General features: G+C 46.9%; 1 protein-coding gene across 8 annotated transcripts in view; it reads right to left on the bottom strand.

Annotated features, from left to right (window-relative positions):
• Positions 1–15102, bottom strand: part of TBCE (tubulin folding cofactor E) — a 359490-nt gene that overhangs the window by 212102 nt on the left and 132286 nt on the right. For all 8 annotated transcript variants that reach the window (XR_011321965.1, XR_011321966.1, XR_011321967.1 and 5 more), the window contains one exon: positions 14771–14873. Coding sequence is in view for 4 of the 8 variants with exons in the window: in XM_069769489.1 (XP_069625590.1) it covers positions 14771–14873 (103 nt within the window). In the remaining 4 variants the exon portion in view is untranslated. The remainder of the gene's footprint in view (positions 1–14770; positions 14874–15102) is intronic.

The following is a 15102-nucleotide window of genomic DNA, read 5'->3' as shown; positions in this document are numbered from 1 at the left end:
GCGGTCAACGCTGCCATTAACCCTGTGTAAGCGCTGACCGGAGGGGAGTATGCAGGCGCCAGGCACTGACTGCGGGGAGGAAGGAGCGGCCATTTTCTTCCGGACTGTGCCCGTCGCTGATTGGTTGTGGCTGCTTTGCCGCGACCAATCAGCGACTTGGATTTCCATGACAGACAGAGGCTGCGACCAATGAATATCCGTGACAGAAGGACAGACAGACAGACAGACAGAAGTGACCCTTAGACAATTATATAGTAGATTAAATTACTTAGCATTTTTTGGGGGGTGTGGGTCCTATGGGGATTATTTTAGGAGGGAGGTTTTAAAATCCCACTAGCTCTGGAGCAACTTTTTATTTTCTAGTTCGGCTGCCTACACATAATTTTATAATTGTGTTTATACTTGCCATACCAGGCCAACCAGCAGGGACCAACCAGGACAGCCAGCAGAACTCCTGATGTAAGTATTAGAGAACACAAAGCTTTACATATAATTTGTATAGTAGCTAACAAGTGTTTTTATACTTGCAGTACAAGGCCATACCAGGCCAACCAGCAGGAACCAACCAGGCCAGGCAGCAGGGACCAACCAGGCCAGTCAACAGGGACCAACCAGGCCAGTCAGCAGAACTCCTGATTTAAGTATTAAAGAAAACAAAGCTTTACATATAATATGTATAGTAGCTAACAAGTGTCTTTATACTTGCAGATCCAAAAAAAACCCATTATGTCTTATTCTGGGAGCCCTCCTTCACAGCGTCGGCGTATTAAGGTAAGTTAAAAATTAATTTTTTTCATTTTGTTCTTGTTAAAATTTTTGGTTAACACTATATGCATTGATTCATTGATTGTGTTTTTACAGGAAGCTGAAGCTGCCGAGGGCCTCCCTGAAGGAGATCAGTGTAAGTTGTGCAGAAACAGTTCCTACAGACATCACAGTGCACCCAACACATAAAAAACAGATCATCATACATCACAGTACACACAAAACATATGCGTACATCCAGCATAATTTTTTTTTTCTTAGGCTGCTTTCACACATCTGGTTTTTGGTTTCAGTCACAATCTGGCAGTTTCAGGCACAATCTGGATCAGTTTTTTTCTGATGCCTGATCCGTTTTTTCCCCATAGAGTTGTATTACTGCCGGATTGTGCCTGAAGGACATGCGTTTCATCCGTTTTGTGCCGGATCCGTCCCTTCAGGCTTTTTTGCCGGATACAAAAAACGTCTCCTGCAACGTTTTTTGTGTTCGGCGAAAAACCCTTAAGGGACGCAACCGAATCCGTTTTTAACACAATGAGCATGTCTCTCTCTCTCTCTCTCGTGAAAGGGTAATGAAGCGGTGGCGGTCACTCAGGGATTGCTTCAAGAAGGAGTTCAACAAGGAGATGCAGGCCCCGAGTGGATCGGGAGGACGCAGGAAAAAATGGGTATTATACCTACCGATAATTCGGTTTCCAGGAGTCCATCCTGACAGCACATTGGAGGACGTCCTCCTCTTCCTTGCAGGGACAGGAAATACAACACGAGAGGTTAAAAGGTCCCACTTCACCCCCCCTTTCCCTCAGTGTTTTGACAAGTACCACACCATGGATAGATATACTTTGAAAACTTTATTAACCAAACATATTACAGCATATGAACTGGCATGCATAGGGGGGGAAATAACGGTGCTGTCAGGATGGACTCCTGGTAACCGAATTATCGGTAGGTATAATACCCATTTTCCAGGACGTCCCCCTGACAGCACATTGGAGAATACCAAGGAAAACCTCGTTTAGGGTGGGACAACTGCTTGGAGAACTTTTCTCCCATAAGACGTCTGCTGAGCTGCTACTACGTCTAGTTTATAGTGCTTACAGAACGTGTTTACCCTGGCCCAAGTTGCGGCCTTGCAAATCTGATCTAGGGACGCTCCTGCTCGCTTAGCCCATGATGCTGAAACAGCCCTAGTAGAGTGTGCTTTAATCCCTGTTGGGCAAGCTATCCTTTCTGATGAGTAGGCTTTTGAAATTATAGTCGTGATCCATCTAGCTATTGAAGCCTTGGAAGCTTTTTTACCTTTATTCTTACCCCTAAATAGAATAAAAAGATTAGAATCTTTCCTCCAGGAGCTAGTGGCCTCTAGATAGTTTAATACTGCCTGCCTAATATCAAGGGAGTGTAAAGCCTGTTCTTTTTCATTAGAAGGGTTCTCACAAAAGGAAGGTAAAATTATTTCCTGGTCTCGATTTTTAACTGAGGCTATTTTAGGGATAAAAGCTGGATCTAATTTTAGGATTATATGGTCCTCTCGGACCTGAAGATATGGATCCTTAATTGATAGGGCCTGAATTTCCCCTACGCGTTTAGCTGTTGTAATCGCTACTAGGAAGGCCGTCTTCCAGGTATGTATTGAAATAGGCATGTCCTCCTCAAGAGTATAAGGATTTTTACATAGAGCCCTGAGGACCAGATTTAAGTCCCATGTAGGAGCTAGCTGTCTTAAGGTAGGCCGTAATCTCTGGATGGCTTTCACAAATCTAATTATCCAGGGGTGGGAGGCCAATGGATAATCCAAGAAAGTACTGAGGGCCAAGATCTGGACTTTAATCATACTTGGCCTGAGCCCCAAGTTAAAGCCCACCTGTAAAAAATTTAAGACTCTAGGAACATCTAAAGGTACCTTCACACTGAACGATATCGCTAGCGATCCGTGATGTTGCAGTGTCCTGGATAGCGATATCGTTGAGTTTGACACGCAGCAGCGATTTGGATCCTGCTGTGCCATCGTTGGTCGGAGCAGAAAGTCCAGAACTTTATTTCGTCGCTGGACTCCCGCAGACATCGTTGAATCGGCGTGTGACGCCGATTCAGCGATGTCTTCACTGGTAACCAGGGTAAACATCGGGTTACTAAGCGCGGCCCTGCGCTTAGTAACCCGATGTTTACCCTGGTTACCAGTGCTAATGTAAAAAAAAAACACTACATACTTACATTCCGGTGTCTGTCCCCCTGCGCTGTGCTTTCCTGCACTGACTGTCAGCGCCGGCCAGCCGTAAAGCAGATTACAGCGGTGACGTCACCGCTGTGCTTTACGGCCAGCCGGCGCTCACAGTCAGTGCAGGAAAGCACAGCGCCGGGGGACAGACACCAGAATGTAAGTATGTAGTGTTTGTTTTTGGTTTTTTACATTAGCACTGGTAACCAGGGTAAACATCGGGTTACTAAGCGCGGCCCTGCGCTTAGTAACCCGATGTTTACCCTGGTTACCCGGGGACCGGCATCGTTGGTCGCTGGAGAGCTGTCTGTGTGACAGCTCTCCAGCGACGCTGCAGCGATCGGCATCGTTGTCTAGATCGCTGCAGCGTTGCTAAATGTGACGGTACCTTAAGGCTCCCGGAATCACGGCCGACCTGCCACTTTCCATACAAAATTTCCTCCAGATCTTGTGGTAGATGGCTGAGGTCACAGGCTTCCTACTAGCCTGAAAGGTTGTAATTACTTCATCTGAAAGACCTCTGGATTTCAAGATGTCCCTCTCAGGATCCATGCTGATAGATGTAATCTCTCCGAGTCTTGGTGTAAAACGGGCCATTGATGAATGATATCCTTCCATAACGGGAGTTTGATAGGGTCTTCCGTTGTCATGGCTCCCAACAATGGGAACCAACTTCTCTTTGGCCAAAATGGTACAATCGTCAGCACTGTTGCCTGGTCTTCTTGAATCTTCCCGAGCACTACTGGAATAAGTGCTATTGGGGGAAACGCATAAGACAGAGGTTCGTTCCATGTTTGACTTAAGGCGTCGACTGCTTCCGGTATGTCTGAAGGGTTGAGGGAATAAAATCTGGGCACCTTCGAATTTTTCCTTGTGGCAAATAAATCTATCCTGGGAGTTCCCCAACGGTGGCAAAGTATTTGGAACATTCCTTGATTTAGTCAAGACACACGGGATGCAAGCTGTCATCTTCCCCAAGACCTTCATGGTCGCTCTTATCATAACTGGACTTCTTTGGAACTCTAAAATCATCTTTATTGAGATTCGTTTGTCCCTTGGTAAGAAGGATTGTCTGGTTGTAGAATCCAAGAGTACTCCTAGAAATATTTTCCGGGATTCTGGCCTTAGATGTGACTTTTCCCGGTTTACCACCCATCCTAGTTGTTCCAATACTGCTATGACCCGATCTCTGTGTTGCAACAGAATGTCCTTTGTTCGTGCTACAACCAGAAAATCGTCCAAGTATGGAATTATTGTTATTCCTTGGTTTCTTAGGAAAGCCACCACCTCTGCTACTAATTTCGTGAAAATTCTTGGGGCAGATGCTAGACCGAATGGGAGGCATTGAAATTGGAAGTGGCAGGTTTGGTCCGGGAATCTCACAGAGAATCTCAGTAGCTCCTGAGATGAGGGATGTATCGGAACCTGATAATACGCACTCTTCAGATCGAGAGTGCACATTACCGAATCCTTGTTTATAAGGTGAATAGTTGACCTGATTGATTCCATTCTGAATCGTTTGTATTTGACGAATATGTTCAGAGGTTTCAAATTTATTACTGTATGGGATTCCCCTGACGGTTTTAAAATTGAAAATAGAGAGGAATAGTGTCCTGTGCCTATTTCTGGAGAAGGAACCCGACTATGACCAGGGAGTCGAACAGATTTTGTAGGTCTGTGAACATAGGGGAATTTGTAGCTACCGCTGTTGGTGTTTTAGAAAGAGGCTTAGTCTCCCGCCTATACCTATGGCATCATTGTTTCCTTGGTCTATAGCCTGAACCAAACAAGGAATTTCTTCCCCTTCTGTTCTGAGCGTAGGAACCCCTGAAGGTTCCTCTGCCTGATCTCCATTATTCTCTATACTCCGGTTGCCTGCGGGGGGAGGGGGGGGGGATAGAGGTCTTCTTCGAAAGGGCTGAAATTTCCTGGGTTTATCCTCGGGGAACCCTTTTTTACTGTCAGCTTCTGACTCTAGAATGTCATCTAAAGCCTGACCAAATATTCTGGAACCTGTGAATGGAATGGCACATAATTTATTTTTGGATGCATTATCCCCCGACCAAGATCTAAACCAAATAGCCCTTCGGGTTGCATTGGACAAGGAGCTATTTCTAGCCGCAAATCTAACAGATTCAGCCGATGTGTCCGCCATAAAGGCCGTGGCTGACTTTATGATAGGCAGAGAAGCAATTATATCCGCCCGTGGAGTTTTATTAATTAAATGTTCTTCCAATTGTTCCATCCACAGGAACATGGATCTTGCTATAGACGTGGCTGCAATGTTAGTCTTTATTAAAGGGAACCTGTCACCTGAATTTGGCGGGACCAGTTTTGGGTCATATGGGCGGAGTTTTCGGGTGTTTGATTCACCCTTTCCTTACCTGCTGGCTGCATGCTGGCCGAAATATTGGATAGAAGTTCATTCTCTGTCCTCCATAGTACACGCCTGTGCAAGGTAAGATTACTTTGCGCAGGTGTGTACTACGGAGGACAGAGAATGAACTTCAATCCAATATTGCAGCCAGCATGCAGCCAGCAGGTAAGGAAAGGGTGAATCAAACACCCGAAAACTCCGCCCATATGACCCAAAACCAGTCCCGCCAAATTCAGGTGACAGGTTCCCTTTAATGCTGCTGAGGTCTCCCAGGCTCGACGTAAAAGGATATCCGCCTTGCGGTCCATTGCATCCTTGAGACTAGATGAATCCTCAAAAGGTATGGATGTTTTCTTTGCATCCTTGGCTATAGGGATATCCACTTTAGGAATTTCTTCCCATGTCTTGATCTCTTCTGGGTCGAACGGGAGACGGTTTTTAAACTCTCTGGACATCACCAATCTTCGTTCCGCATCTCTCCATTCTTGTGATATCATCTGACGAATATGCTCACTCACCGGGAACACTGTCCGTTCCTGATATGTGAGCCCTCCAAACATCTGGTCTTGTCTAGATCTTGGACGTGGATCTTCTTTCATTTGCATAGTACGTCTGACCGCCTGAACCAGCTCTTCTGTGTCTTCTACTGGAAAGTAATACCTTTTTCCTTCCTGTTCTTCCATTGGCAATTCTCCTTCTTGATCAGAACCTCTGTATTCTGATTCCGCTTCTGATGAACCATCCTGATCTTCTTTGTCTGGATCCCTTCTTGGTCTCTTACGAGCCGGGCCCGGACTGTACACGTCCCGTTGAGACATTGAGGCCAAGGTTGGCCAAGCCTCTTCCCGGATTATACTCCTCATCTCAGATAACATTGATGGTTGTTCATCTCTGACAATCTTCTTAATACAAGAGCTGCAGAGAGCTTTCTTGTATGTTTCTGAAAGCTTCACATTACATATAGAGCACCTCTTAGATTTTGTTAACACTTTGCCAGGCTTTTTTGTCTGAGGGAGGCGAGTCTGAGTGGCCTCTTTATCCTAAATATAAGAATAAGAACGTCTCAGTGTGTGTGCAGGCGTATATATGTATTCTGCGCACTTACCGCCGTCTCCTCATTTCTGTTCTCCATATTTTCTGTGGAGAGATGCCATTATAAATATTGATCTCCCACCCAAATAAGGGATATAGCAGCTTCTGCTGCACTCACCCTTGGTCTCCGGCATTTTGCAGTAGCCTGCTAGCACGGACCCCACGAACTTCTGTGTCCTGCCGCCGAAAATATTCTCCAGGGATTCACTCCGGCGCTCGCTTACACCAGAAGGAGCGCTGGATGATGATCTGTGAGTGCCCTGAGCTTTTTTGCGCCCTTAAGAACGCTTACTTCCGCGTTCCACAAGTTGGAACGCACGCCGAGATGCCGCCTCCCCCGGATCTGACATCACCTTACCTGCGCCGACACCGGAAGTACTGCCTGGTATAAGGATCTTACTTCAGTGTTCCACACTGTGGAACGCACGCTGCTCCTGCTGCCGGCGCCGGATCCTCCTCCATGCGGCACCTCTTCTCCTGGCGCCTGAACCGAGAGCCCCCCCCAGGAGGAAGCGGTTCAACCCAGGATCCCATTCGCTCGACTGGTCTCTGGGCAGAGGGACTCCCCACCGGGAAGTTTCTGCCTGGGGCTTAGTATTGCGGGGGAAGGATATTGGTGTTAGCCGCACGATCCCCCGAGCCCCCCGGACTGGTGAGTCTTCACGCTGTATAGCGCTGCCTCCTCACGTGTGTCCCTCCATGCAGGGACAGGAAAAACACTGAGGGAAAGGGGGTGGAGTGGGACCTTTTAACCTCTCGTGTTGTATTTCCTGTCCCTGCAAGGAGGAAGAGAACGTCCTCCAATGTACTGTCAGGAGGACGTCCTGGACAATAAAAGTACGGCAGGGCCCGGTCGTTCCTAAGGTTGACGATGGTTAGCAGAAGGTAAATATTCCACAGTCCATTTATGAACTCACAATGTTTACCTGTCTAACCTTAATTTTTGGCTTCAGCAAGGGCTATGCAATATCAGTATATTAATTTTTGGTTTTCTTTTCTTTCACAGCACCATCGGCAGCACTCGGGTGCCTGCTGCTGAGTTGGACCCCTCTGGAGCAATCCCACAGGAGTCCACCACCGGGAACCACGTCGATAGACCCCACCCCTCTGACCCTTCCCTCACTTCTGGTCCCTCGGCCCCATGCACCAGCACTGGAGCATCATGTCAGACTTCATCACATGAAGCTGCTGGTGACGAGTTAGCTTTCCCTTTAACCCAACCCCTCTGACACTGCTGCCACCTCTAGAACACCTGTAGGTTCTGGGCGGCAGCGCCGCAGCGCCAGAGGGGTCAGGAAAGGAGCTATGCGCCCGAGTTCTTGCATCTGAATGCAGCCGTCCAGAAGTCGATCACTTTTGGCCAAACAAATGACTGCTGGGTTCAATATGTTGAATAAAAGCATCCTTGAACTGAGTAGTCTTCTGGATAGGATGCATTTAGATGCAAGTAGGTCACGTAATATATTTTTTCAGGCAGTACTCACGCGCAAAGAAAATCTAACTCCTGACCAGCAGATGCATGTAATGCAAGGCTGCCATGCTGCTCTAGCGCAGGCCACCTCCCTGACGCCAGAAGACAGAAGTGTGAAAGAGGCCATAGCCTGATATGCTTCCATAATGGTAGATCAAATCCAGCAAGCAATGGTTGCCTTTAGGCCTTTTTCACACTTCCGTTTTTTACCATCAGTCACAATTCGTCAAAATGTTGAAAAAATGGATCCTGTGCAGATTGTAAAAAACGGATGCACTGGATCCGTTTTTTTGACGGATCCATAGCGTTTTCCAAGCGATCTGTAGCATCGCTTGGAAAACTGATTGACAGGTTGGTCACACTTGTCAAACATAGTGTTTGACAAGTGTAACCAACTTTTTACTATTGATGTTGCCTATGCAGCATCAATAGTAAAAAGATATAATGTTAAAAATAATAAAAAAAATAAAAAATCTTGATATTCTCACCTTCCTGTGTCCCTCGCAGCCTTCCCAATGCTCGCGATGCTCCCGTTTCCAGGATCTGTCGCTGCATAATTTTCCGAAGTGCACAAAAACGGTTCTATGTGCTATGTCTCCGCCCAACAGACAGCGATTTTACAATCCAGTGCACGACGGATGAAACGGAAGGCTATCAGTCACAATCCGTCGCTAATACAAGTCTATGAGAAAAAAACGGATCCAGCAGAAACATTTCAGAAAACAAACGCATTGTGACGAAAAAAGAAAGACGGAAGTGTAAAAGAGGCCTTAGAGGCGGCCACCAGCAGGGCCGCCATCAGGGCATGACGGCCGTGACTGGCGTATGGGGCCCGGTGAGCAGAGGGGGCCCGCATCGGGTCCCGTCTTATCTGCTCACCGGGCCCCTACCGGCAGCCGCAAGCTGAACCGGGCCCTTAGCAGCGGCCGGCGCTGCAGCTGTTTAACGCTATTGACGTGCGGGCCCGCGCCAGCACGTCAATAGTTAACAGCCGCCAGCCAATCTGATGATGGCAGCTGACGTCAGCCGCAGCTTGCAGGTCGCCGCCGTCTGACATCATTGTCAGTCGCCGGCGAGTGCACGCTGCGGCTGTGTGGAGGGAGCAGGAGCGCGGCAGGTAAGCAGAACTTCTTTTTTTTTTTTTTTTTTTTTTTTTATTTATTGAGAGCGGCGATCCGGGGGGGCCCAGGGCAGAAAGCTGGACACAGGGGGGGGGGCAGAAAGCTGGACGCAGGGGCAGATTGCTGGACGCAGGGGCAGATTGCTGGACGCAGGGGCAGATTGCTGGACGCAGGGGCAGATTGCTGGACGCAGGGGCAGATTGCTGGACGCAGGGGCAGATTGCTGGACGCAGGGGCAGATTGCTGGACGCAGGGGCAGATTGCTGGACGCAGGGGCAGATTGCTGGACGCAGGGGCAGATTGCTGGACGCAGGGGCAGATTGCTGGACGCAGGGGCAGATTGCTGGACGCAGGGGCAGATTGCTGGACGCAGGGGCAGATTGCTGGACCCAGGGGCAGATTGCTGGACCCAGGGGCAGATTGCTGGACACAGGGGCAGATTGCTGGACCCAGGGGCAGATTGCTGGACACAGGGGCAGATTGCTGGACGCAGGGGCAGATTGCTGGACGCAGGGGCAGATTGCTGGACGCAGGGGCAGATTGCTGGACGCAGGGGCAGATTGCTGGACGCAGGGGCAGAAAGCTGGGCCCAGGGGCAGAAAGCTGGGCACAGGGGCACAAAGCTGGGCACAGGGGCAGAAAGCTGGGCACAGGGGCAGAAAGCTGGGAACAGGGGCAGAATGCTGGGCACAGGGGCAGATTGCTGGACACAGGGGCAGATTGCTGGACACGGGCAGAATGGAGAAACGGGGCATGACTGGAGACACTGGGGCATGACTGGAGACAGATGGGGCAGAATTGAGACACAGGGGGCATGATTGGAGACGGGACAGAATGGTGATACGGGCATGATTGGAGACACTGGAGGCAGGATTGGAGACAGATGGGACAGGATCATGGGGCAGGATGGATACGATGGAGACAGATGGGGCAGGATGGATACTCATTAGGGCAGGATGGGAGGACATATGGCTGACGCCAGAAATGAGACACACGGGGGCTAGGATGGCGAATTTTATTACCATAGGGGCTGTTATGATCTGGTAATTCAGTACCACAATGGACATAGAAGTCAGAGCACATACAGTGACCTGACAATAACCCAAAAACATAGAACAAGCTCTGAGACGTGGGAACTCTGCTGACCGCAATCCCTAATCCTCTCCAACCACACTAGAGGCAGCCGTGGATTGCACCTAACGCTCCCTATGCAACTCGGCACAGCCTGAGAAACTAGCTAGCCTGAAGATAGAAAATAAGCCTACCTTGCCTCAGAGAAATACCCCAAAGGAAAGGGCAGCCCCCACATATAATGACTGTGAGCTAAGATGAAAAGACAAACGTAGAGATGAAATAGATATAGCAAAGTGAGGCCCGACTTTCTGAACAGAGTGAGGATAGGAAAGGTAACTTTGCGGTCAACACAAAACCCTACAAACAACCACGCAAAGGGGGCAAAAAGACCCTCCGTACCAAACTAACGGCACGGAGGTACACCCTCTGCGTCCCAGAGCTTCCAGCAAGCAAGAAAAAACAAATAAGCAAGCTGGACAGAAAAAAAACAGTAAACAAATAGCAAAAGCGGAACTTAGCTATGCAGAGCAGCAGGCCACAGGAACGATCCAGGAGGAAACAGGTCCAATACTAGAACATTGACTGGAGGCCAGGATCAAAGCACTAGGTGGAGTTAAATAGAGCAGCACCTAACGACTTCACCATATACCTGAGGAAGGAAACTCAGAAGCCGCAGTACCATTCTCCTCCACCAACGGAAGCTCACAGAGAGAATCAGCTGAAGTACCACTTGTGACCACAGGAGGGAGCTCTGCCACAGAATTCACAACAAGGGGCTAATTAAGGGATATTATTACTGCAGTGATGTATTTATTTTATTTTTTGAGTATACTGTTTTAAATGGGGGGGCGGTCCTATTACTGTGTAGAGTGATACTATGTCACCTTCTTCATGTGGTGTAATGTAGAAGTTGGGAAAATTAAGTAATGTGTTCTGCAAGTGGAACTCGAGATAAAAGTGTGATTTCCTGCAGAGACGACTCCTGGCTGGATGAAGTGATGGCGGTCTGCGCTGGATGAAAGATGAAGGACTTCACCTAGAGACGTCACTGGTGAGTCAGTGTGTTACCTATACACTGACACTATACACTGTATACTATATACAGAGGTCCTGTGTATAATGTCACCAGTGATCACTGGATTACCTATACACTATATACAGAGCTCCTGTGTAGAATGTCACTCGTGATCACTGTATTACCTGTACACAGACACTGCATACTAAGTACAGATCTCCTGTGTATAATGGCACTGATGGTGATAGTATTGTGTTTTTTTTTTTTATCATTGATCAGTATTGTAGTATTCAGTCACTATGTGGTGGTCATGATGTCAGACCATATGTGGTCTGGTAATGATGTTGTGGTATTTGTTCCTTGTATTTGATATTATTCGATCACTGTGGTGGTAATAAGTCATCTGGTCATGGTGTGGCAGTATTTGTGCCTTGTAGATAGTATTATAGGTCACTGTGGTGATATGGTGTCTGGTCATGGTGCTGTGGTATTTGTTCCTTGTATGTGGTATTATAGGTCATTTTAAAAATTGAAAAATAAGTAAAAATATACCTAAATTGTATTGCATATTTTAACAAATATTTAATAGGTTACAGCAGAGTAGGGCGTGGCCAAAAGTGTCTACCTTGTCATTTTGGTGGATTAAAAAATCTTTTGGCCAAAACAAAAGCTGCCAGCTGTGTATGTGATCTGGTGATGGGAACTGTCAATGTGTGATATGTGAGAAGTGGAGTTTTTCCAAGAGAGAGCGGTAGGACTGTGGACAGTTCGAGGGGTGGAGCCTGGGCGGAGTCTCAAGGGGGCCCCGGAAATTTTGCCAGTATGGGGCCCCGAAATTTCTAGTGGCAGCCCTGGCCACCAGTATCTTTGGTGCCAGTCTGGAGCACTCAAGAATGTAAGAAAACCCTTTGTCTTGAACTTCATGAGTTACCTGGGAAGGAGGGACAGTGCTTAAAAAGTCTATGGGTTAATGACACTTTACATTGGGCAGAATGCAGAGTTCTGTCAATCAAAAAAGTTCTTGAAACCTCTGCCATGGCAGATCAGCTTTCCCATGATGGTTGATGTATGCCTCTGTGGTGAAAATCTTAAACGAGATCCAGACAGAAAGACTTGAAATAAAAAGCTGCTAGTGCAGAAGACAGGTGCATGACCCTCAGCTATATAGAAAAATGGTGGGAAGAAGCCTCTACTGCATTTTCCAACAGCCTAGAACTAAAAACTGTTGAAAAACCACTCCCCAGCTGAGGAGACTAGCCTCCGTCATTAGAATCTGCCAACAAATGGGAAGCAGCCCTTGTGCATGAAGGGTGAGGTCAACCACCAGCTGAGAGACTGGTGGACGTTAAGCGACAGAAGGACCGGCTGAACTAAGGAGAGGGAGGACCAGTCCCAATATGATAAAAGGGCTCTCCTAAAAGGTCTGGAATTAAACTAAGCAAACAGAATTGGCATGAAGGCAAATACCATCTTGACCATGCTACTCATGCAGAAGTTGAGGAGTTTTCTTGATGTCCATCTCATAGAACAGATGTGAAGAGCAGGTATCTTCTTTTCTGCAAGAAAATATCTGATCAAAACAGCATCCCCAGAAAAAAAAAACAAATTTTGCCATTATCAGAGAGGACTTTAGCTTGATCAAGATCCACCTGAAGCGAGACAGGCTATTCTAAAGAGATGGTAGGCTTTCTAGGTTCCCCAAGTGTGAAGGAGCCTTGAAGAAGATGCCGTAAAGGTAAGGTATAATCATGTTAGGTATAATCCCACTGGTACGAAGTGAAGACCTCTGTGTCAAAGAAGTCGTCGTCAACGGCAGAAAACCATTTGCTCTGTAAGAGAAAGGGATGGATGCCCATCCGAGGGAAGTCCCCAGATGTCTGCAAATTCTATTGCCTCTGGACCAAGAGGCCTTGTCTCCTGGACCCAATAGTCATTATGATGGGGTTAGCTTGAAAGATAGATCCCCAGCTCTCCAGGGAAGGAAGAGACTATCTTGGTGATTAGGACTACCTAAGGAAGAGATTGGTAAATGTAGAACTCATCAATTTCATCAAACTCAGAAGTGGCCTGGAATGCAGAAGCAAAGTGCTCTTGCCACCGATGTAGTCTGCAATAATCTTGTCCAATGTGGCTTCGAACTAAAAGATTTTTAGAAAAAAAAGGTTGAGTCTTGAGCCACAGAATACAGTGAATAGCCACAATATTAATCACAATTTGAGCTGAGCACTCAGTAGCATCCAAAGAAACCTAGCAAAGATACTTGCCCATGTGAGTGATCTGGTCAGACACATCTGCAAATACAGCACTGAATGCTTCTGAAATAACTCCTCACCAGTGCTGTTTAACCCAGGAGGTAACTGCTTTGGCAACTCAAATGGCGGTGAATGCTGGGCACATGGCAGAGCCTGCCGCCTTTAAGACAGACCTAACAGAGAATCTATCTGTAGGGTCCTTTAGAGATACGAGAAACAGAGAAGGCAGAGAAATAAGGTAGACAGAAGAGATAGCTGGTGTCAGGAAACAGGGAGAGAGAGGTGCCATCAGCAATGTCCATTGGAGCACCATTAAAAAGACTATAAGTCGACTGTGGTGCACAGGAAAAGAGGAAGGCATGAAGCCTACCCAGAGGGCAAGTCAGTGCGATAATGTTTGGCCAGAGATGAGGCGTGGCCTCATGGGAGGCAACTAATCCACAATAAAGTCAGGAAGTAAATTAGAATCACAGCTCCACTGGAGGTCATGTAGCACCGCGTGCCGCAATGGGATGACCAGAACAGAAGCATTGTGGCCCACATACCACATAGACCACCAGCTGGCAGGATAGAATGCCTAGGAGATGCTGGATTGGACACAATAGAAGGAGAGGGGCAAAAGGAAATAATTGGACTTGCTGCTATACCACTACAGGACCACTGCAAGCCTGTGAGAAAGGCATTGCAGGAGCAGCCACAGGGAACACATCGCAAAATGCAGGACCAAACCAGGGACATGCCCAACTCTCCCGAAGAGGCTTGATACTGTGGTCCTGTGAATCCTGAATCCATCTTTTAATCAATACAATGTGCTGTGCTCTGGATGACAATTGGTCAGGAGTCAAAAAGGCAAGGGACCGATTGCTGACAATATTAAAGTACAATGGTCCTGTCATCCCAACTAGAGAGGATACAGACAGACCACTACAGGCTGTTCCCTTCATTGCTTTGTGAAGTGAAACATTTCACTACTCCACTCTGCTACCTAACCTAAAGGAGAAAAGAGAGATATTAGTCTCTACTGAAAAAAAAAACAGGCAATAACAGGTCTGAGGCACAGACCCGTATCTGCTTCCTACGTGACAAGTTAAACTGAGTAGCTCGGTTTGGTAATCAAGGGAGGCTGGGGAGAAGTTTTTTTTCTTAAGGTATATTATTACGATCAGCCATCAGGTGGCTGCAGACTTAATTTATGGTTATTGTGTCCCCCAATGATGCACCTGTGAAAAAAACAACTTGCTAGCGGTTATGTACATGTGGCAGATTATTATATTTATATAAGCCATTTTGATTTCAGGACTCAAAAACTCTTCTTACTCATCTGGAAATCATATAATTAAAAAACAACAAGGCACCACTAGTATCCCAACCCTGCTAAAGAAGATTACCTCATTCCATGTTACTCCTGTCCGGTTAAGGGAAAGGGTTGTCAATTTTTCAAAAGAACTTGCTAATGAAGATGGATTTGATGGAAGAGAAAGTTTGTTCTCACTGTTAAGAAAAAATTAGAATAGTAAAGGCTTCTTCACATTTATTAAACTATTCAAGGTTTGATCACTTTACTCTTGAAGCAAAGGCTTGATGCAATGCTTTTAGGACGAAAATAAATAGTGGTCACAAAAGGAATGAAACAGACGCCTAGAGATGTTGGCTAAAACTAACTTTAATGTCTTTTACATGTGCAAGAACTGATTTCTACATGAATGGTTCCTGAATGCTA

The sequence above is a fragment of the Ranitomeya imitator genome, chromosome 5, assembly GCF_032444005.1.
Source record: "Ranitomeya imitator isolate aRanImi1 chromosome 5, aRanImi1.pri, whole genome shotgun sequence".
Taxonomy (NCBI): Eukaryota; Metazoa; Chordata; class Amphibia; order Anura; family Dendrobatidae; genus Ranitomeya; species Ranitomeya imitator.
This window is presented reverse-complemented; position numbering and strand designations above follow the sequence as displayed.